The following is a 23,960-nucleotide window of genomic DNA, read 5'->3' on the forward strand; positions in this document are numbered from 1 at the left end:
CCTTTGGTTCTATTAACAGCCTATTAACATTTAATTATTGGATTCAGGAAGGGCTTCTTGTTCAGTCATCTGTAAACATAGTGGTGCAATACTTGTCTGAAAATTGTGTTCTTAGAGGTTAAATCTGAATTACCTAGAAGATAATCTATGCTTTGAATTGCTGTCTTCTGTGTGCCTGCACCACTGTTCTGCACCTCTCTCTTCCAAACTAACTTTGGCTGGGTGGCTTCGGCTTGAGGACTGCATCAGCAGTGGACTGATAACTGTAATTACCATGAGGCTCATGTGAGGGAAACCTTCAGACTACATTCAGCCTGGAATGACACCTCACCTAAGTTTGCAGCGGGCTCAGAAAATTTCTTGTCCTATCATGTCATTTCCCAAGAAAAATGTAGCACAACCTGAATGTGCAAGTGCCAAGTCAGTCACTCAAAGGCAGAAGAGATTCATTTAAGTAATCTGTTTTGCTGTTTTATCCCTTGCTGTAAGGCATCAGGGTAGTAACATTTAGCCAGGTGGGAGAAGTACATTTGAAATATGTAGAAGAGCATAATTTTTTTCCTACCAGACCACAAAGTGTATTCTTCAGCAAGTTCCTGGATACCATGATGAGTGCTACATGAAGAATGTAGGTATGTTAAAAGCAAAGTTTTCAGCAGGGAAAATGCAAAGCAAAACAGAATTTGGGATAACTTGTGAGGTTCATATATACATCTGCAAAAAGCTCAATTTATGATTCTTGGTAGGCAAACATTCAGTAGCAAAAGATACTGTAGTAAGTTTCCTTTCCAGCTTCTTTCCCTTGAGTGTCCTTGAGCAGTTGCTGTCAAACCTTCCATTACTTACTCCAACCAAAATTTGTAGCCTGTCCCCAGTTTTTATGCTGCTCAGTCCTGCTGCGTTATCAGTGATTTCTGAACAGCTTCATTTGAAATGCTGTGCAGGTGTTTTCCCAATTCATAGCTTTGACTGCAGCATCTATCTATCATGCCACTTATTCCCATCTTTTCTACAGCATTAAATTAGTTATTCTTACTGTCAAGGCTGCTGTGGCCATCTCCATACTGTCTGTCATCTTCTAGTCTATGCAGAAACACAGATTCCCATTACCAGCAAACAACATCATCTTCCCTGGCTTACCTAATATATTTTCAAGTAATTGTTTTCATGATTTCTCAGGGAGCGTCCCCTGCACATCAGAAAAGATCTTGCAAAGCTGTCTTCCAGTCTGCATTCAGACCTCCTTTTGGAATGCATGCTTTGTTGCCTATGAACAGTTCTGCAGAAGTTAAGCTGTTAGTTTGCAAGGACTGCGGCCCAGCAAACAATCCAGTACAACATCATTTGCCACACATCTTGGGTTCACGTGTCTTGTCTTCAAACTACATTATTCTTGGAACAAGAGTGGACTTTGTGTTGTCTGTGCAGTATCCAGCACAAGATGCATTAAGTTACAGCATTACAAAGAAGATTGATCATGGGAGTACCAGTAGACTATCCAGGCATGTGTATAAATACATACAGTTAAATATCAAGAGAGAGTGGTAAATGATGCTTGAATGTATTGAGGTACCTATTCCGCTCCCTTCCTGACTTTTTTTAAACTGTTTGTAACACTGAATAACTGAGCAGCATCTCAGTGCTAACAGGGATCACCATGTATGTTCTAGGCATATCGTTTTGAGAAAAAATACACAAATAAATATATTTTTTAGGTTTGGGGGGGTGTGGGGCAAATACAATTTTCCCACCACCAACTCTCTAAGAAGCAAATTCAAATGTTTTAGCTGATCAATAATTCTGTATTTATATCTTGTAGGAAGTTTGCAGTGTCTACAAAAATTCCTGACACTAAATGGTGTCAGAAGTGTTGTGTTGGTAAGTAAAGATCTGCAGAATAAATGCCAAGAAGCAGTACAAATGGGTGGCAACGTTAAGATTACTGAGTCAGGTTTAGGAGGTAGAGACTTTTTTTCATTATGAAACTATGCATTTGCAGTTAGTGAGCTCATTCAGGTTAGTCCTTGTGTTTAAGCAGTGAAAACTTTCCAATTTAGTCTTTAAATATAAAGACAATTGCAAAGAAATGCAGAGAAGCAGAATAACATGTCCAGCTTAAACCAACCCTCAGGAAGAACCTAATCTCCATGGATGGCATGACTGAAAGAAGTTACCATCACGCTTAAGCAGCCTGGATCCTAGCACAAGTTTGTTGCCAATATTGGATGACAAAAAGCAAGGCGTATTTTCAGCTTTTTGAGGACAGTGTTGTCTCTGAAGCCTTTATAGGGTGTTCAGAGTGCCAGCTACTGAAGTGTCAAAGCTGTTCTGTATTAAGACACGTTTTAAAAAGAGGATGGGAGCACACAGGAAGGGGGGGGGAGATACAAACAGGAAAGGTGTAACTATGGATGATCTCCTGGGGTTGAGCTCTTGTCCCCGGAGATGTTTCACCTGGTGTTCTGTAATCATGTGTTTGGTGTGAGGAGTTGTATTATACGGAAGATTTTCAGAGACTCGGTAGAAAGTGAGGCACCTGTCATTTATCCTGACCAAAATCTTCCTGATATTGCTAAAAAATTTGATGGTTTTTGTCACTTCTTCGTCTAGCGTGCCTGTTAAAGCTTGACTTTTTCTGGGATACAACATCTAGTGTGTTGGTAGGGTGCTAACAATATGTACTGTGTATGTCCAGGCCTTTCCCTAATTGAGGCATCTCGTCAAGCTGCGAGTGGTAACCGATGCTGAAGTTAACACCCAAAGGGGTGGAGTGACAGGGATCAGAGGAGGTACAAACGCTGGCTTTCTGCAATGAAAATTAATTTGGAAGCCCTTATGTTTTCAGTTCTCTCATTATGAAATGAGGAAGCCAGTGGGGTGCTCCTCTGTAACCTTACTGTTTCTGCACTAGCAGGCAGAGAATTTAGCAAGAGTGCCATGGGATTTGGCATTATGAGGGGGAGTCTGCTGTCTTGGCATTCAGATAGCTTAGCCTAGTAAGTCTGGAGTCCTTCTTGCATGAGAGGCAACATCGTGTTGGCAACAAGGACAGCTGCAAAAAGCAGGTCCAAGGGGAGAAATTACAGGTTCCCCTCTCCTGCCCTACTTACTACGTGCCGCCTGAGCCTCTGTTCCTGCTGGCAATGTCAATATCCCTTTGGTCTGGGGGAAGCAGTAGTACCACAGGAGGCAAAAAAGATTAGAATTTCTGGTCTTGTTTCTCCACCTTGCAGGTGTTGGTAATTGCATGTTTTGTGGTTTCTGCTGCTGAATTTGGCCTTCCTAAGCATCTTGACAAGTGTTAATTTCTGCACTTTCCAGTCAGTGTCACTGATGTTGGGAACAGGGATTGATTAAATTAAGCTTTGATGTTTAAGGTATCAAGGGATTACTAGTGGATTTCTTTGGTAGCAATGTAGTGTGAGCATATTTCACTTACGTAGACAGTACTGGACTGTGGAAACTCATTATCTGAACCATGTTGTTACTTGCCTGGTGGCCCACAGTCTCTTAACTGCACTTTAAAATCTGGTCTTTAGATGTAATCGTACAAAGTGTGAAGTAACACCTGTTTGTCTTAATGGATATGCTGGCAGTGCTTAAGGAGTGAAATTTTGTCAGTACTGTAGAATAGAAATTGTGAAACTTCAGATTTCACAATTCTCAATTTTGCAACTTTATTGTTCTCTTCCAGTTTTTAATTGAGCTTTGAAAAACAATAGCAGAAGAGCCATTGAGGGGAAATAGATGATGTAACTTTAAAAAAAACCCCAACCAACTGATTTTCCTACTGATCTAGAAGTGTTCATCAGAAATACAGATCTCCTGGATTTCAGACTGACAGTGACAGTGCTTGGAAGACAGCTGAGCAGTTATCAAGTGACAGCAGTTGTTCAGTGTCTGCTGGATAACCGTGTGTCATAGAAAAAGACATTCTTTAACAGTTTCTCCGGATGATTTGGAGGTAGCCTAGATAAACCAACATGGTGGGTTTGAAGTATTGAAGATACTTCAAATGTATATGTGGTTGACAGTATTTTTTTTAGGACTATCTAAAATAGTAAATCCCACCTGTCAGTCTGAAAACACAACAATAATCTTGTATTTTCAGTTGGAGAGGTGAAATATAACACAGTACTCTTGTGAGAGTAGTTTTTATTCTGGCTTATTTGGCACCAGCTGCTGGCTGTTCGTGCCAGGTGGAAGAGCAACCCTGGCTCTAGCATGCTTAGTGTCACCATTTTCATAGCATGGATGCTGTCTTTTCAGCAGCTTCCTTATGTATAAGATTTAGGGGTGTGGGTATTTTCCAAAAGCATGTGGACTGTTATTTAGTTGGAAATTGTGTATCATTTGTATTTGCTTAGTACACTAATGTACTCTACCTCTCCTTTTTTGGCAGTGAGGAATCCCTACACGGGCCACAAGTACCTTTGTGGAGCACTACAGTCTAGCATTGTTTTGTTAGAATGGGTTGAACCAATGCAAAAATTTATGTTAATCAAGGTAATATTGCAATAAGGTGAAATACGTTCATGTTCAGTTCTATTTATCTTGTAATAACTTGTTAAGAATAAGTATTAGCCATTTCTTGAGTTATTAGACTTTTCTCGTATTTTCAATGTAATTTAACAGAAACCAGCTGTTTAAATATATAATACATGTTAACTGACTCATAATATTCATAGAAAATTTTTTTTCATGTGATGCACTGCAGTTAAAGAACAAAGCCCTTCTCTCCATAACATTGCCTTTTAGTTGCATAGTAAAAAAACTGTGGCTGACAGACTGAGACATGGTGGAGTGGTAACATGGGTTAACAGTGGGCTTGCTCCCCTGTCAGAGAGGAAGTGGCCACTTATTCTATGCTTTGTGACACTGGAGGTGCCCAGACCAGCTTGTTATCTCCCCATCTGTCACCTTTGGAAGAGAGGGAGCCAGGGTGGACTCTTGTGGAGAGGCAGCTGCTATAACTTGATCAGCCTGGGAAACAAGGCTAAGAGACTCCATTGCCAGGGAGAGCTGTGATCAGTGTAGCACTCTTATCATCTGTTGCCAGCAGCACAGGACACACGATGAAAGACCTCCTATCTTATTTTAACTTAATATCAGCATGAAGACTGTCTAAGCTTCTTAACTGAGGCTTTTTGTATCTATGAAGTATCTGAAGAAGTAAACTTAATGTTACAAAAATGTGTGGCTTAAAATTTACCATACAGTTTAAATACGTGATAGTGACTCAAACTAAACTTGTTTCCCTTCTAATACCTATTTTTGTTTCTTAATCTAGCATATAGATTTTCCTGTACCTTGCCCACTGAGATTGTTTGAAATGCTGGTAGTCCCTGAGCAGGAATTCCCTTTAGTTTGTGTTGGTGTCAGTAGAGGAAGAGACTTCAACCAGGTGGTGAAGTTTGAGACTGTCAACCCAAACTCTACCTCTTCATGGTTTACAGAGACAGGTTTGTATGCTGTTGTAATGGCATTCAGAAATGTTCCTTGCTCTTCTGTTACAGCTGAAGCACTAGAAGGTTAGTTTCCTCTCAGAAAACTAATGGTTAAATCATTAAGGCTAAGTGATCACTGTAAATTCTCCATTTAAAGGGGTATCTGGTTGTATCTGCTTGCACACACAGATTTTTCTGATGATTCTGATTGTTGAACTGATTGGGTTTCTTGAGATTGAGTATTACAGAGGACGGAGTTGTGGTTTCTTGCATTTCCATAAATCAGGCTGTGCTTGACTATTACCCCCTGTGCTGTTCTGTGCTCTATGCTGACACCATGACTTCTGTTTATTTGATAGATTTTACTAGAATTGAATTCTGAGCAGTTTCTTTCAACATCTCTGTAGGTATGGTTTGGCTGTCCTGCAATAAACCAGTTGGTTAGAAACGGTGTTACCTGCTTCCTGCTGGGAGAGAGCATATTTTTATTGTTCCAATGTTTACAGAAAGTGAAAGGATTAGGACCAGTGGTAGCAGGAGGACAAGTACCTGTTCGTCACTGGTCTAGGTGCCATGAGTGAGGAGGCCACCATCTGAGCAACAGTAGAAATTCTCTTAAGAAGGAAGTGTGCTAAGAATTACTTTTTCTAGAGTTGTAGGTTCTCCCCTTAAACCTAGATACAGTAGTGAGCTGACCCTGGTTTATAGTTTGCAGGTTTAGGAGCAGTAAATAGCTTTGTCATTAGTGGGCATAGAGCCCTGGTTGATCCATGATGAATTTATACACACCCCTGTGCTGGCATTGTGTACTGTGGATTTCACCAAGAACAGCTTCCACTAGGAAGATGCCTGCTGCCTTTCTTGCTGCTGAAAAGTGCATCGGATTTTGACACAATTTAAAGCGTAGTTACAAAAAAAAAAGCGATCACTGAATGGCCAGTTAATGTGCTTGACTGCTTCAGAATCAGTGCATTTTGTTTTCAAACTTGTATGTCTATTTATATAACTGTTTGACTTCAGTAAAGTTCATAAAAGTAGCCCACTGAAGAGAAGTTCTTTGACCCATGATGTCCTGTTGTCACTCTTCTCTCAGTATTGGCTGCGTTGGTGTGTAAATACAAGACTAGTAATCCCTTCCTGGCTCCTTTTTTTTTTTTTTAAATGTGGAAAATTTAACGTTGCATTGTGCCTTCCGAAAATACTTCTTTAGCTTCCTTGAATCATTTGTGTGCTCTCATGTTATGTCTGTGTTGTTTTCTCCTAGTTTGACTCTTAATTTAAACCCACATATTGTATTGGTTTATTCCTGGCCCCTGCTGGCAAGAGAGCACTAATGCAATGGAACAGATTAATCGGTATTTTTAAGTGAGGAGATAATGTACTATATGGTCACAAATAGCTTCCATTGTATAGTACTTGTCATTGTTTGACATTTTTTCTAAAGGTGTGATTAAGAAGTTTTTAAAAAATCAGCTGGCAGAGACTTACTGCAAGGCATTTCTCCCCTTGCCATCCTTCTGTTAGCTTCAGCCACTGCAATGCATGTTTCCACATCACATAATGTGGTTGGTATATCCTTCAGTCCTTCTGCTGCATGCTTTCATCATGGTTATATCCATCTTTGGTTAAAATCATGCATTGGAATGGTAAAGATCATAAATCCAAGACAAACAGCAAAAAAAAAGTTGGAGGGACCGTTTCAAGGAGCACACTTCTGCCATCATCCTTGAGGAGGTTTTTTTTGCTTCTCAACAGGACCATGGATTTTCATATTTAACTGAAAGCTGCTTTTGTATTTTAGGTAACATGCTGTCATTTCTCATCTCTAACAGATCTAATGAGTTTCACTTTTCTGTATGAAAGAATGCCTACAGAATTGCTGGCAGTAATGCTGAATTAGTAAGGGCTGCTTTTTGTTTAATGTTTACAAACAAATGGACCAAAACTACACATCTCTTTTGAGTTGACATGTCCACTAACGATTTGTGGGTCAGATCCCCCTGTTTGCTGTGATGGAGACTGCTGCAGCTGTAACCCAGAAGAGAGGAAGGTAGCCCTTCTTTTAAGAGTTTGGAGAAGGAAATACTCCCCTGTTTTTGGAAAATCTGACAGCAAGAACTAAGTACTAATATTAAGGTACCCAGCAAGATTTAGAAATAAAGTCAGGAAAAAAAATTGGTATGAATCAGCGTTCAGGTTTAGTGTAGACAGTCTTATATCTGCCTTTTTTGCAACAGCAACATTAAATGACGCCAACAGAGAATAAAGGGAGAGCGATACACACGTGAGTTTGCTTTTGTGACATGGCTCAGAAAAGGCTGGATTAAGTCCATACTTTAATATTACAGCTTCAGTTTTCCTGTCACAGTCAACATGTTGGATAAGTGGACATGCCTCTCTAAGAGAAGAGAAATGTCACTGGTAAGATGATTATTTTAAGTAGATAAAAACACACTAACCCATTAAATTGTCTCAATCTCTAGAACTTCCATTTCAGTTTTCATGCTGATTTATGTTATGAACTAACACTGTCATTTTTTTATAGACACTACAGAGGCAAGTGTTGTACATGTAACACAGCTGGAGAGAGATACCATATTGGTGTGTTTGGATTGTAAGTTTTAGTGTCAACTAAATACGTATGCATATACATGCATACTGTCTGTCTTCAAATTAGGTCATATATTGAAGGTTAATTCTTGGTTGACATATCCTATTTGTTGCCTAGGCTGCATAAAAATAGTGAATCTGCAAGGCAGATTAAAATCCAGCCGCAAACTGTCATCGGAGCTCACGTTTGACTTTCAGATTGAATCAATAGGTAAGTTGGGTTTCATTGTTAATACTGAATATCTGGGTAGACTAGGGAGCTGTGCAATCACCAGTCATGAAATTTAATGAGCAAGTGCTGTGCATTCAGCACCTGGGACAGTGTAGTCCTGGTTATACGTACAAACTGGAGTACAAGAGGCTGGAGAGCAGTCCTGCGGAAAGAGATCTGTGAGTTCGAGCTGTTGGCAAGCTGAGTGAGTCAGGAGTGTGCCCTGGCAGCCAAAGGGGCCAGCGGTGTGCTGCGGTGCACCAAGCCCAGCACAGCCAGCTGGGCGAGGGAGGCGACTGTCCCACCCTACACCACAGTGGTGTGGCCCCACCTCGACTGTTGGTGCAGGTTTGGGGGCCTCAGCATAAGGACGACATCAAAGCACTCCAGTGTGCCCAGAGGAGGGTTACCAGGATGGTGAAAGGTCTCAAGGGTGAGACTTCGGAGCCGGAGCAGCTGAGGTCACTTTTTTCAGCTTGGAGAAGAGGAGGCTGAGAGGTGCTCTCATCGCGGTCTGCACCTGCCTCAAGGGAGGCTGCAGAGGGGACAGTGCTGAGCTCCTCTCTCTGGTGACCAGCAACAGGGCACAGAATGGAATGAAGCTGCGTCAGGGGAAGTGCAGACTGGATGTTAGGGAAAGGTTCTTCACCGAGAGGGCGGTAGGTCACTGAACAGGCTCCCCACAGAAGTGGTCATGGCACCAAGCCTGACAGAGTTCAAGGAGCATTGGGGTGACACTCTTAGATGGTTTAGTTAGTCCTGCAAGGTAGTTTAGGTAGTCCTGTGTGAGGAGCTGGGAGTTGAACTCTGATCATTATGGGTTCCTTCCAACTCAAGGTATTCTGATTAACTTGTTTACAGAATTAGAAATGCTAACTGTCAAGTCTTTGGCATTTGAAGCACTAACTCACACATTACATGTTGTATGAAAAGGCTTAGTGAAAGGTTCAGCATGCTATATAACATGCTTCTCTAGGAGCAATTGGAATAGAGTAATAACCCTGGAGTCTTCCCTGATTAGGCTAAATACCTTTGCAATATGATGGAGACCTTCAGCCTCTAAAGGAATACCTTAACACAACTTACACAAACTCTGAATCACTTGTGGTTAACTCCTTCTGCATGTGTGTTCACACAGTCTATTTTTATAATGCAGCTCAAAGACCAAATTGTATGGGATGTCACACTTTACATAAATTTTCTTGTGAAGAATCTGAATGAGTTAATTTGTGAAACAGAAAGACAGAACATGTTTATTTTGATAATTCCCCCACACTGGGATTGTATCACATGCTTTTGAAAGAGGGATGAGGAAGGATGTGTACACAGATGAAAGGTAGCGTTAAAAAAGGAGGAAAGTGGAAACAAAAATAATTGGTTGGAGGGAATTTACTTTTGAGGAGAAACTTTAAAGCTTCAGGGACTTGAGACATAATCTCTCACAGAGAAGAGGGGAAAAAAACCACATTGTCATGGAAAACATGGCTTTTATGGCTCCTGGTGGTTAGAAGGTGGGGGAAGGAAGGTGTACACTTACTTGAAGCTGCTTACTGTGGGACCTCTGCACGTGCTGTAGTCCTCTCTTTGCTAGAGAATCACAGACGAGGTACCAGTGTCCTGGTCTGGTCTGATAGTGCCTCCAAAGACCTCTGCTCTCTTTTCTGCATACCTGTCCAGAGGCAGGATGCTGGATGCAGGTGGGACAGAGTCTTCCTGGGGACCTGCACACTTGCCCTCTCTTTGAGGAAGGCTTTAGACCCATTTCCTTTCACAGGGTTCAAATGCAAGTGTCTGTCACCACATTTGTGACAAGGGGAAGGGCTGGGAGGTAGGGGGCTCTGTAAAGCTTTGTGTTGCTACTGCAGAAGGACCATATTAGCCGTTAGTTGCTGGCAAAGTGAAGAATGTTGCTGCAGTACCCCGTAACTTCTCTGCTAAAATTCAATATATTTTCTGTTAGTATTGGAATGAAAATGAGGATGAGTTTCCTGTTCAGAGGAAAGGACATATTTAGGACTACACATAAGGACAATTTTAGAACTTTTTCTGGTTGGGTGGGAATGCTTTTAAACCCTGCTTATTAAACAAACATATATATAAATGCAGCTACTCTTCAGGCAGGTTAAGCGATTCCTGCAAGAGACATTTTACAGTCTGTGAAGGTGAACGTGATACAATAAAACATACGTGTACAAATTTCAAAATTGCAGTCATATGCTTTTGGCCTTAAAAGCACAAGGTGACATTATGCCTTAAAACTGATTCCAGTGTTCCCTTTTACCAGTCTGCCTACAAGACAGCGTGTTAGCATTCTGGAAGCATGGCATGCAGGGAAGGAGCTTTAGATCAAATGAGGTGAGTACTGCATTTTGCTTCATATTCTAGATTCTAATGCAAACCAAGAAGTAGATAAACGCATAATGCTGTGGTCTGAAAAACATTAAAACACTTCAGTAACTCCTAGGGTAGACTTGAAAGCTGGAGTCATATTCTAAGCATGTTTCATATGCTGCAAACTAATTGGCAAAGCTATACAAAAGCCCCTGTCAAGTCTTAACATACAAAGCAGAAAGCAACAAGAGACCAGGCCATGATGCCATAAAAAATACCTAAGCCTAATTCTTTGTAACACTTATCTTCTTCACCTTAAATTCCTTAGAAGACCAGTGTCAGTTCCTTAGCTTATCACATGTGGTTACCAAAATTTGGGTTTTACCAGTGGTTGCGTGCTCCACTGCTGAGCTTTAGCTTTTTGTCGTGCTGTTAAATAAGTTGCCTGTTGTTTTCCAGTCTCTTCCATGTTGCCTTTTCTCAGCCAGTTTGATGTGATTATGTTTTTTTTAGACAGTTAAACCATTGTAAGTACATTCCCGACACTCCTCCTTTTCTTTCTGCAAACCGTGTGCATCTATGTGTTAGTAGTAATGCTGTACTTTGTAGGATTTTAATTAGTCTTTTCATCTGGTTCTTTGTCTCATTGGCTGAGAAATGGAGCTCGTTATGACTAGTTGTATCTGAAGGTACACATACAGTCAAACCATGCCAAGATTAGATGTTCCACATGGTTAACCACCACATTTATTTGCACAAAGCCATAGTTAACCTAATCTGTGCTGACGCTAAGTCTGCTCTTTGTGGGAAGTTGGCCCCAAAGACTAGAGAGTTGGACTACTTATTTCCAAGACTGCGAATGTTTCTTGTGGCATTTGCACATGTTTGATTCCCCAGGCATGATTGTCCTTCTCCCAAGAATTCTTAATGGTGAACTGCAGCACCCTGCTATTAGCACAGACCATGAGGAAGAGATGATGCTGCTAGGCACTTCTCCAACTCCAGCCTCCTGCTAGCAGCATACTGTGAGGCTCAGTGGATTACTCCACCCATTGGCACTTAGTAGCTCTGATCCAGTTGTTGGAGGACATGCCCCAGAGTGCTGCAGCACAAGTGGATGCTTTGTACTGTTATATAAAGCATAAGGAACACTGTCTTCTTGCTTCGTTACTGTCAAGCCACAGCCAGCACCTAAATGAAGAACAGAAGGCAGAAACTGAGCTGTTAGAAAGCAAGCCACCCAAAACTTTTCTCTGTAGAACGTGTCTAGGGTAAGCTGTCAGGCCTTTTTAAATTACTTCTCTCTCCTGGCTGTCCTACTAGCCACAGGTATTAAGAAGAAAAAAAGAAAAAAAACCCCACCACCTCATTTTTATCTATAATATGAGAAGCCAGACTCAGATCTTGACCATATTCCTTACTTTTTGGGAATTTTATACTATGTAGTATGTAGGAAGCAGTTACAAGGGACAAAAACTTAACCAATGTAACTTTGCAGCAAGTTTGTCCTTGAAAATGGTATTAGTTCAGATTCCCTAATCTGATATCATTCGGTCTAATTGGGGATGATTTGATCTGCTTGCAAAGTTCATTCTTTCCACAACCGTGAGCTTCCACCATGGTTTGAGTGGGAAGAATGAAACGGGGAGCTGTATGAATTCTGAAACAAGACACTCAAAATTTGGGCCAACATTGTGCAGACCTAGCCCCACAAGCGGGAAGTGATTTTTGTTAACAAAGTGGGGAAGCTTCATTGTTGTGAATCAAAATTCTTTTGCAAGTTCTCTTTGCCAGAAGTGTATTCACTACATCAGCTAATGCTACTAGGATCTGGGAAGGAGAGAAGTATCCCTTCTTTCCTCAAGAATGTGAAATGTGGCTGTATAGAAAAGGAGCTTTGTAAACAGTGCTGCCTGTTCACAGTGTGTCTTGATATCCCTTGGAGTATGCACTGGGCTTTGGGTGACTTCATTGGTTAACACGATGTTTTCTTTGATGCTTTGGTATTTATGTGATTATAAAGATGTATCACGCAAGTATAATTCACCCACACTAAAAAAAACTATTGCATTAGTCTGAAATTTCAAAATACTGTGTTTTCTTTTCACAGTGGCCTAAGTACCACAGATTATGTTTCTATTTTTAAGGTTTTCAGAATAAGACTTTACTGGATCATTACTATGATTCAGAATTTCAACAAAATGCATTTCATGTGTGATTTACCTGACCCGTTTTGGAGATCTACTCTAGAGTGAGACAGATTGCACCCTACAGCTACCTATTTCATTCACAGCTGTAAAGAAAACTGCACTGGTAGCTTGGATGCTGTGCAGTGCTGAGCCCTGCACAGGAATTCACATAATGTGGCAGGAATTATACTTTCAGATCTCATTTAAAAGTGACAGTTGCATTAAACTCTCTAGTGGATTTAAATCAGCAGCAAATAGTAACAGTCATAATTATTTTCTCTAGGTTGATTTTAAAAACACTTCTTCACTTAACATGTAAACACTTGTCTTATTTTTATTGTCTAGATCACACAGGAAATTTCTGATAATACAAGGATATTCAGGCTTCTGGGATCTGACAGGTATGGAAAGAAGTGAACATGGTATGCTCAAATAGAAGAATAATGTGTGTTCCTCCAATCTTGTAAAAGTTCTTTTTGCTCGTTCTTTGTGATTCCTTTTTTACCCATTTTACACATTCCTTTGTGTATGTCTACCTTCCAGCCCTTCAAGTTTACTTGTCTGTCTTAAAGAAAAAAATAATAATTCCTAAAACTGGTGTTCCAGAAGTATTCAGCCAGGCTAGCAAGCTTCTATTTGGTTGCAGTCACAGTCTGCAGGAGTGTCTTCCTTCTTGTGCTGTAATTCTTCTGTTTAACTTGGTGAAATATTCACTTTCATGTGCTCTGCTGCAGTAGCTCATCAAGATCTACTTCTTGAGAATGCAAAAAATACTTAAATTCAAGTATCTCACTTTCACCCCAGAAAGGAACTCTACCAGTTGTCCTCCCAACATGACAGCTTAGGTCTTGTCCAAGAGCTCTTGGTAATTCCCAGCGTAGCTGTTATTTGGCATCTGCTGTGCAGGACACTAACACTGTGCCTATCTGACCCATCAGATACCAGCTTGCTGAGTCAGTAATTGCTATTTTAGGAGTGTCACTGACTTCCTTAACTTTCTCTGCCCTGTAGTCGAACTCTATGCTTCTGTAACAGCCAGGAGAACAGCAGATGTTTTGTCTTCTGGAGAGTGTGTGTTGATGTGACGGTTTCCCCAGTAATGTATTCATATGAAGTGCAAAAGATAGGCTTTAATTATTCTTTTGAGAATTGCCTCTGTCTCGTGCCACTTGCAGTAAATTCACTCTTGTGGCATCTTAGAACTACCAAAAAAGCTTCATATCAGCCAAAGGCTTTCCCCCTATTCTGCTTCTCCAGGCTTGATGCATGGCTCTGTAATTACCCATAATAATAACATCAGTGAATGGTACTGTGGCTTTATCAGCTATCTACCAGCCATTTTTTCTGGCTGGGGTTTAAGGATTCTGCCTGATGTGTGATACTTGATAGCTTTTCGGTAATGGGCAGTTGTAACAGTCATCTCTGACCTGGGGTGTTTGGAGCAGAGATGGTAGTGAGGTGTGTGTAGAGCTCAGCTTTATTGTTTCATTTCTCTTAGTTGTTGAGAGACAGCACAGCTCAATTTAAAAACAAGTCTGACTTCACAATGGAGCATGACATTGCAAATCACTGCCTTGGAAAAATTAGCATCGTCTTCCCCAAATATGGTTCCATCTATTTCTGGCTTGCATTAATAGTTTTCCAAGTCTGAGACAATGTTTAAAGACTTTGCACTGCAATAAACATTACTTCCAATCTCTTGAGATACCATTTTGCTTGCAGCTCTGTCATGTTTTGTGCTCGAGCTGTGAAATCTTTTTCTAGTAACATGTCACTTCCTAGGCAGTTCATAGGAACTGGGGTTCTGAGAAGCCAAAAGCCTTATCAGTCTGATAAGGGCTTGCATGTTGCTTTCTCCTGGTAAGCAGGGAGTGCTTTATGGCGTGAGGTCTTGTTCTTTTTGTGGAGCACGTTGAACAGAGGGTAGATTTTCTGAGCGATAGTTTTGAAGCAAGCAGCTTGTCCTTGGGTGAATGCACAATAGATGGATCTGAATTTCCCACAGTGTGCCTTCACCTCAAGGTGTTTGTGGAGGAGAACTTAATCATGAGCATCCTGGTCCATTTAGCAGTTCTTGCCTGATTAAAAAAAATCTCAAATAGCTTGTGAAACACAGTTGTGACTGCTAGTTTCTGTCCTTTGAAGAGAAAGGTCTGATCTAGGACACCCCTTTATGGTCTTTGCAGTTGTGGTGTAGGTCCAGCTAACCCAGTCTCCTGTCCCCAGTGCTGGCCAAAAGTGGGTGGCATGAAAAGAGTAAGAGAAGATTCTGCATGTAGCAGACCTTTCCTTGAGGACTTTCTCAGCCTGCAAGTCTTTGTGTCTGGGACCTTCAGAGCTGGAGGAAGTTTCTGTGGATTTGGGTTCCCAGGGGCTCGGGGAAAGTGCTCACACAAGAGTCAGCTTTAGTCATCTGTCATGTCCAATGGCGAAGGGCAGAGTAACAATTTCCAGAACTGGAGCCTGATTCATGGGTTAACTTTGGAAAGCTCTGGGGAAGCACAAGCCCAGGCAGTAGGGGAGTGATGGACCCTCTTCAGTAGCCCCCACTGAAAGGATAAGAGGCAACAGGCATACATTGCAGCAAGGGAAATTCCAGCAGGATGAAAGGGGAAAACAGCATTGTGAGGGTGGCTGAACTCTGCAGCAGTACCCCAGAGAGGCTCTGGGAGATCCTTGGAGACCTTGCCTGGACAGGACCCTGAACTAGCTTTGAGGTTGGCCTTACTTGGAGTGGCTTCTGGACTAGAGGTGTCCAAGGAAAGAGAAATGACCACTGGTCAGGTGGATCCTGGGAAAGAACGTTTACAGTTATGTCCAGGGATGTTTTTAAACAAAGGCATACTTGATGATGTGGCTTTTTTAATTTTCTTGTAGGGTCGTGGTGCTCGAGAGTAGGCCAACGGATAACCCAACAGCCAACAGCAATTTATATATCCTGGCAGGGCATGAGAACAGTTACTGAGAACAGCGCATGGCAGGCGGCTCACTGTGACAAGAGAACACTTCTGCTGCAGCAGCATTCGTGACTGGCTGAAATTGCACAAAAGCTGCAGTAACCCCACTTCAGTTACTTCATAATTTATTGTGGCATGAGAGGAAGGCGAGAATTGTTTGTGGTATGGACACATAAGCGTTATGGCACCACAGATGTTCTTAATTTACTGTTATGTAATCTTTGTACATAGGCGGTATTTTTCAGTGAAACTTCTTGCTGAAGACCTACACTGACTTTCTGTAGATAGCAGTCCTCCTGTTAAGTACAAGTGTCTTACCTGTACAGATGTAAAAGTCACTGAGAATGCAAAAATTAAATCGGGGTACTATTTTAAGGACTTCTCATGTGTTTATAATAAAGCGGGATGCTAGCAACAAATATAGTACATTTAACAACACTATTGTATTTTACTATATGTGATTTACTAATAAATCTTAACTTTTAGGAATTGTAACCAAGGCTATAGTCAGATTACAATCTAGTTTTAATTTTGATGCAACACACTGGTGTTCATGTTTGCACAATGTATTGATGTGATGTATACAGTCACAAAGGTAAGCTGTGACTTTGTGGATATAACTTGGGCTTCAAAGTTCCTTTTTATTTTTTGGTTTTGTTTACTTGGGTAGTTTTCTTTGAAACAAACCAGTTAAGCACCTGTGTTTTTCTATTAAAACTCTCCTATGATTACTTCTCTATGCTTGAAAACAATACTTTTGGGATGGGTGTCAGTCCCAGACTAGTGGTACCTGGCTGTAACACTGCAATAGGTGTTTGACGACTTAGTGTATACAATGATAAAAAATAGTATTACTGTTCATCTTACTAAATAGTTTCATATCACAATGAAAAGGAGCAACATTCCACATTGTGGAAATGCCTCAAACATTTTTGCGCCTTTGGGGTTTTTTTTTGCCTTATAACCATTTTCACCCTTTCCCTTGATTTAGGATGTTAACATGTGGCCAAAATAATTTAGTTACTACCTCATTCAGACAATACAGTGGTTACTACACATCACAGGAACTTGGTTTTGATCAGAAGTATTTTTGATTGCTCTTTTCCAATGGAGTATGTAAATGCCAAGTTTTAGTAAAATGCACGCATTTGACTCCCTTTTTTTGTATATGTTCTTTATATTTTATTGTGATAATATACACTGAAAAGAAACTAAATTTAGTGATTTATGGCCTGCATTATTGTTGTGGTTGGTAATGTTCCCAAATGTATATAATGTAAAATAAACTTTTTTAACATGTTGTTTTACAATTAGATTATCACCTGCACTAATTTTCCACGTAAGACTAAAATGGAACATACTGAGTTTTGAATTCTGCTATTAAATGTTTGTGCTAATCACAGAAGCTGGGCATTTCTGCATGTATGAATGAATGGTCAGACCACAGAAGCTCAACTCAGTTGGAGCTAAAGGGTGGATGTTAATACCCTTTTGGCCTTTAGGCAACGGATGTATGTATCTGAAATGAGTCCTTCCAAATTCCAGCTGGTTTGATTTCTTCTGCTTTTCCATCTGTTGACTGCAAAAGTGATGTGTGGTTTTTGGTTTTTTTTTTTTTTCAGCAGGGCTTTCTTTTCTGCCTGTGGGACTCAAGCTTGCTGCCAGCTGGCCCCATCTCATCTGTTCCCTTGCACTGAATCTCAGATCCACTCTGTGGGAAAGGTGGTAGTGCAAGCCCCACTGCTGGGAAGCTGAACTCTCAGAAAAGGCAAGAACTTGGCATGTGTTTCACAGCACACTTGTGCTGCTGCCCAGTTTCCATCGTCCCTCTCATGGGTGATTCTTCACTTCTGATGTGCAAAAAGTAGCTAAATTTTAACTGAGTACAGTATAGCTGATGTGCTATAAACATGCTTCCTCCTGTGGTGTTTCTGCAGGAACTGTGGCCAAGTGTCTTCCCTTTGGAGGTGCTGGGGCATTGCTGAATTACAGGCAACAGGAGCTAAGGGATATTAGGTTTTATTCTGGTTGAACGTTTTTGGTACGAGGATGCTTGCCTGGATGCAGCTGGAAGAGCTAAAAATAAAGAGGACAGAGTAGTGGCATGTGGGAAGTAAGCAGGGGAACATTGTGCTAGGGCAGGCTTGTCTCTCAGCTATGGGTATAGCCAGGCAGTTTTGCTTTCTGCGTGCTGCTCTCCAACCTGAAAGATGAAGCAGTGAAAGCTTTCTTCTTTTTGAGGAATCGTCCTGTTGCAGTATTTGGGGTCTGTGCCACAAAACTGCCTCTCACCTGCTGTGAGCTGCTCTGTCCTCAGCCGGCAGCTGCCCTGAGCTGAGCCCAGGAGCCTGGGTGTCTGGTAGAGCAGAAGGTCTTTGTTAGACCTGCGGCTGCCAGGAACTGATACTTTCCTTGAGCAACGTTGTGTGGGAGCTACTGCCACCCCCACCCTGATGTATGGCTGGGTTTGGTGTGTGCTAACTGGTGGGAGCAGTCACAGCCAGGAAATGGAAACACAGGCATGATGAGGTCAGAGCAAGGCTTCTGCTTACACCTGCCTGACACAGGTTCTCTAACAACCTGCGTAGCTTTCCTTTTTCTCTCTCCTCCCTACCTCTTCCACTCTGGCTGCTATCGCTGGCTTCTAGTGAGCAGTCCTAGCTGCTAAGAGGCAGAAGTGTGTTGTGATGTGGCCATGTGGTGGGGCATTCATTCATTCATGTCATTCGCCTGACAGCAAAGTTTAGTCACTGCAGGGGGTGAGCTTGGGTCCCGGTCCAAACTGAGCTTTCTTAAAGAGAACGAGGAAGTGGGTTTCTTGGGATCCATTGCAGAAGTGCTGCTGGAAGCTAGAAGGACAGGGGAACAAACGCTGCTTTTTCCCTGTTCTTGCACATTCTCTCCATACGGTGCTGCCTGCCCCTGTCAGAAACAGGATCTGGTGACCTGAAAAAGAGCAGGGTGGGGTTCAATTCTGCATCCCACAGCCCCTGACTGAAACCAAAAGCTGTGCAAGGCAAAGCGTGTGTTGCCGGCTGCCTGTTCCTGGTAGCTTTGCCACTGGGAGCTCGTGATGGGGCTGGGGGCACCCAGTAGCGCTGCAAGCCATGATGGGGATGGATGCATCCCCTAGGCAAGAGGATTTTCTTATGCTCCACAGGGTTCAGCTTTAGCAACAGCACTGCTGGTGTTTGAAGGAGTCTCTGTGAAAAGGTGGGGAAAAAAAGCAGGTAAAACCTGGGAGCATGTCTGGCTTCCCTTCAAGGAAACACCCCAGGCTGGTCTAAAATATGTGTTATAGGGAGTCATGTTTCAGGCTTGTGTCATCCGCTGAGGGGTGCAGAAGGAGCTGGAGGAACGTGCCTGGGGGAGTGGAACAGGGACGCTGGTAGGCCTCAGGTCCTCATTGTGAACAGCAATGCCGAGTTTGGTGTCTGCTCAGCATCACCCTCTATGATACATCTGCATTACTGTTGCCAGAGGTAGTCTTCCCTCCTGGGGTGCAGATTTTCCCTTTAAAGCTAACTTGGAAAATCCAACGCATTAAAATTCAGGTTCCCCCCTTGCATTGTGCTGACAGGTGGCTACTCCTAGGCGTGTCTTGCAGGCTGAATAGAGGACTCCACAGTTACCTCCTGGCAGTCCCTGTCCTTCCTGGTGGCACCTCCCCACATTGCCCATGGTGGCAGCTGTTGAGGGTGAAGTGGTGCTGTCGCTCTTTGTAAGCCTCAGTCGCTTAGCCAGACCTCATGACAGCATAGCAAAAGGCTGCCGTGAATCTCTACCTCATACTCCCCTCCCTCTTCCAGAAGCACCGGGGGAGCCCAGGTGTCCTCACGCTACCCACAGACACTGTATACCCCTGTAAAGCCACCACTGTACTGGCTGTGACCTTTAGTTTCTGCTCCTGACAGCAACAGCAGCGAGTCTCATCTTTGCTTCTTGATACAATGGCAGCTCACCCCAGTGCCTGGCTCCATGCACTTCCCCGTGCCATGGAGCTTCCTCTGCCCCCTCATGCTTCAACTCCTCTGTCACTACATCTCCATAAAAGTAGCCCCCAGCTTTCAACTCTGTGCTCTTCCCCGCAAGAGCTTGTACGGTAATGAGCACCCAAACAGCCACAGTCCTTCCTCCAGGTCCTTAGATGCCCTCACCTTGGAGATGCACGCATCCATCTGTGGTAACCACCCATGCCTGGCTGCGCCTCACCTGCCTGCGTTTTCCACCACAGCTTGGGTGCAAAGCCAGTGGCCTGGGACAAGAACTGTTATAGATTTGCTAATAAGTTAAGATTGATTGACTTTATTTGATTGATTATTTGATTTTATAAAATCAATCATGTAATAGAAATATAAGAGGATAAGAAATATATTTTAATGAAACTTATAGTTATAGTAAAAAGCGGCTATAAAAAACCCTCTGTACAGCCCGTACCAAGGCCGGAGGAATTGGTCAGAATCACCTAGTAGGAATGTTTAGAACTTAGATAACAGACTTAAGATTTGAGATGATTGTTTATATGTAACCTAGGAGGATGTACTAAAATGTCAAAATGAGAATTTATGTGAACTGGGGAGAGTCGAGTGAAGCAACCCATAGTTGCCGGCCAAGAAACAGTTACCTTAAGTGGCAGGTAATTCGGGCAGGGGGAGATCGAGACCACCGACTCACATACCACCTACCCAAATCGTACCCCAGACCCATTTCCGGACCTTTCTAACCTTTACTGCGCAGAATCGGATATGGGAGGAGAGTATGTTAATGATTTATGGGAAATCTTATGATTATGCATGAATATTTAATGAATATGTATGAATGAGTTCTATATAAGGTGTATGATTTTGAACCATGGTGTGCGTCAATCGTGAGGGGACTCACTCACGCACCCGGCCGTCCATAAAGAAATGTCTGCTTATCTACATCACATTGGTGTCGATAAGTTCTTCATTCCAAGATTTCGGTAACAGTTTTGGCAACCCAGATGGGACCTCGCTGAAGGAGACCGGAGGAGTCGGGGACCTAATCGGTTCCAGCCGGCACCGAGGATTTCTCGGGGATGCCCATCGATCCCCGATCCGTAAGGCTCTTCGCGACCTTCCCTGGATTTTGGTAAGACACTTCTTCTTGTAATTGTAGTAAGTGGGTAGGAGTCCCACTATAATAAGTGTATGGCAAGGAGTGGGTTGGAGACCCACCAGTGGGTTTGAGTCTCACTGAGTAAGTCTGCCTGTCCGACGCGGTGAGAGCTGCGCAGGGTTGGACTAAAAGGATCCTTGTGGAAGTGGAAGCCTAGGCGCCTGCCCGTAAGACATAAGCGAAAGCTATTGCAGGGTTGGACGAAAGTGGAAACAAGAGAACCTACATGCTATAGTGTTCTCTAAGGTAGTGCCTCTAACAAGAAGTTAGGAGGGGTTTTTCTTCTGATACAGAATTGTTTATTGTGTCTGTGTATCGAGAAGAAAATTAAGAAGTGTATAATATTGTGTTTTATGTCTTTGTTTAAAGTAACAATTGTGGAAAAGTGTGAGTGTGGCTGTAAGGGTGAGACGTGCAATTAAGCACGAAAGCGAGTGTGGAGCGTGGATCCGCGGATCGGGGAGACAGAGTTGAATAATTGTGTATTGTACTGTGAGTGATTATACCATGGCATCTAAGTTAACTCGGTTGTTTAAAAGTAAAAGCATGCGTAATCTTGCTGTAAATGATAAAATCCCGAAAAATTCTCCATTGGGATGTTTATTGGCACATTGGGGAGATTTATATGAGGATTTGCCAAAAAGCCAGATGATTGAGTATTGTAATAATTGGTGGCCTCTGTATACATTGGAAAATCAGGAAAAGTGGCCCATAAATGGAACACTGAATTATAATACTATTCTGCAGTTAATGTTATACTGTAAAAGGGAAGGGAAATGGAGTGAAATGCCATATGTGGATTTGTTCTTTTACCTGAGACAGAGAAAAGACTGGCAGGATGAATGCAAGTTAACTGATGGAGATAATTTTGTGATGGCTGTAACTGCTGATAACAAGAAAGTAAAAAGGTGTTGCTCAACTTGTGAGATCGGGAAAGGTTGTTTAAAGAAAAAGATTGTTACTGAGAGTGATGATGGACCAGAATTAGATATATCCCCTCTTAGGAGAGAAAGGAATCAGGGTCGAGAATCTAGGGCACGAGAACAGGCGATTGAACCGGATAGCAGTGGAACAGGAGATGTGGAAGAGAGATTATCGGAGATTGTAATTCATACTCCTGTTTCACGGAGAACTCGGCAACAGACACAGACTATAGCTCCCCTGCGACAGGGAGTTGGTAGTGATGGACCGGTCTATGTGAAAGTACCTTTTACAGCTATGGATTTGATGACTTGGAAGCAGGCAGCAGGAAATTATAGAGAAGATCCTGAAAAAGTGGGCAAGGTGGCAGATACTATAATTAGAACACAGAATCCAGACTGGAATGATTTACAGGTGATCCTGGATAATGTGTTAGATGATACAGAGAAGCAAATGGTATTAAAAGCTGGTAAAGCTCAGGCAGAGTTGGATGTGATGAGTGGAATTACAGGTGGAACAATAGAACAGAATTTTCCATCTGGGGATCCGCAGTGGGATCCAAATAATGTAACACATAGAGAAAGACTGAGACGGTATCAGAAATGGGTTTTATATGGGATTAGACATGCCATGCCTAAATCTCTGAATTGGTCTAAATTATATGAAGTAAGACAAGATAAAAATGAATCTCCCTCAGCATTTTGGGAACGATTAAAGGAAGCTGCCAGAAAATATACTGATTTGAGAGTGGAAACAGAGGCAGCACAAATGCAACTGGCTTTGATTTTTATGGGGCAATCGGCACCAGATATAAGGAAAAAACTCCAGAAACTGGAGGGAGAGAATTCAAGGAGTTTGAATACAATGCTGGAAGTTGCATGGAGAGTATATAACAACAGAGAAAGAGAAGAAAGAAAATCAAGGAGAACAGATTTATTGGCAGTAATGACAGGAACGGTAGACAGAGGAAGGGGCAGAGGAAGAGGACGAGGATTTAATGGGAGGGGAGGTTGTATGCACTGTGGCAATCGGAAATTTAATACCCCCTTAGGAGTAAATCAGTGTGCTTTGTGTAGAGAGGAAGGACATCGGAAAAAGGATTGCCCTAGAAACAAGAGTGTTTCTCACGACCTTGCCAAGGTAATGATTTTAGACGACTGAAGGGGACCGGAGGGGAACCCAGCTGAACCTCTGGTTAAAATTTAGCTGGGAGATAAAGAAGTTAAATTTTTAGTAGATACAGGAGCGACATCTTCGGTATTAAATACATGTAAAGGAAAAATAGGAACAAAACCAGCCAATATAATAGGAGCAACAGGGAAAGAAGAAAACCAGGCCATTCCTACAACACCTAGATTTGAAATTTGGAAATAAGATAATTACACATGAATTTTTGTATGTACCAGAATGTCCGATACCCTTGTTAGGAAGAGATTTGTTGTCTAAATTAAATGCACAAATTGTTTTTGATGAAGGAGAACTTTTCTTGAAAATACCCGAGTCAAAAACGGGAGATATCCTGATGATACAAGAAAGAGTAAAGGAACAAGAAATTCCACCGGAGGTGGATTTGGCAGTGATCCCTACTGTATGGGAAACAGATATTCCTGGTAAATCGAAACTAGCAGAGCCTGTTAAAATAGATTTGAAGGAAGGCGCAGGAACAGTGAGAATTCAACAATATCCAATCAAACCGGAAGTGAGACAGGAATTGAAGAAATTGAGTGATAAATTTTTGGAGTATAAAATTTTGGAAGAATGTGAATCTGAGTATAATACTCCTATTTTACCAGTCAGAAAACCCTCGGGTGAATATAGGCTGGTACAAGATTTGAGAGCAGTAAATCAAATAGTTAAGGACATTTATCCTGTAGTAGCAAACCCTTATACACTGTTAACAGCATTAAGGGACACTTATCAACGGTTTACAGTGCTTGATTTAAAAGATGCTTTCTTTTGTATACCTTTGGAAAAAGAAAGCAGAAAACTGTTTGCTTTTGAATGGGAAAATCCTCAAACCGGGCGAAAGATGCAGTTGACATGGACTAGATTACCCCAAGGATTTAAAAACAGTCCAACTATTTTTGGAAATCAATTAGCAAAGGAACTTGAAATGTGGAAACAGGATAAATCAAGACCTGGGCATTTACTTTTA

At 42.0% G+C, this 23,960-nt stretch overlaps 1 protein-coding gene across 1 annotated transcript in view; it reads left to right on the top strand.

Annotated features, from left to right (window-relative positions):
• MAP4K3 (mitogen-activated protein kinase kinase kinase kinase 3) overlaps positions 1 to 17,150 on the top strand; it is an 84,559-nt gene extending 67,409 nt beyond the window's left edge. The window contains 8 exon segments of the mRNA XM_037390906.1: positions 1,820 to 1,878; positions 4,403 to 4,506; positions 5,291 to 5,462; positions 7,993 to 8,061; positions 8,176 to 8,268; positions 10,553 to 10,623; positions 13,134 to 13,189; positions 15,666 to 17,150. Coding sequence (XP_037246803.1) covers positions 1,820 to 1,878; positions 4,403 to 4,506; positions 5,291 to 5,462; positions 7,993 to 8,061; positions 8,176 to 8,268; positions 10,553 to 10,623; positions 13,134 to 13,189; positions 15,666 to 15,753 — 712 coding nt within the window. The 3' untranslated portion in view covers positions 15,754 to 17,150.
• The last annotated feature ends 6,810 nt before the right edge of the window (positions 17,151 to 23,960 follow it).

The sequence above is a fragment of the Falco rusticolus genome, chromosome 6 (genome assembly GCF_015220075.1).
Source record: "Falco rusticolus isolate bFalRus1 chromosome 6, bFalRus1.pri, whole genome shotgun sequence".
In the NCBI taxonomy this organism is placed as follows: domain Eukaryota; kingdom Metazoa; phylum Chordata; class Aves; order Falconiformes; family Falconidae; genus Falco; species Falco rusticolus.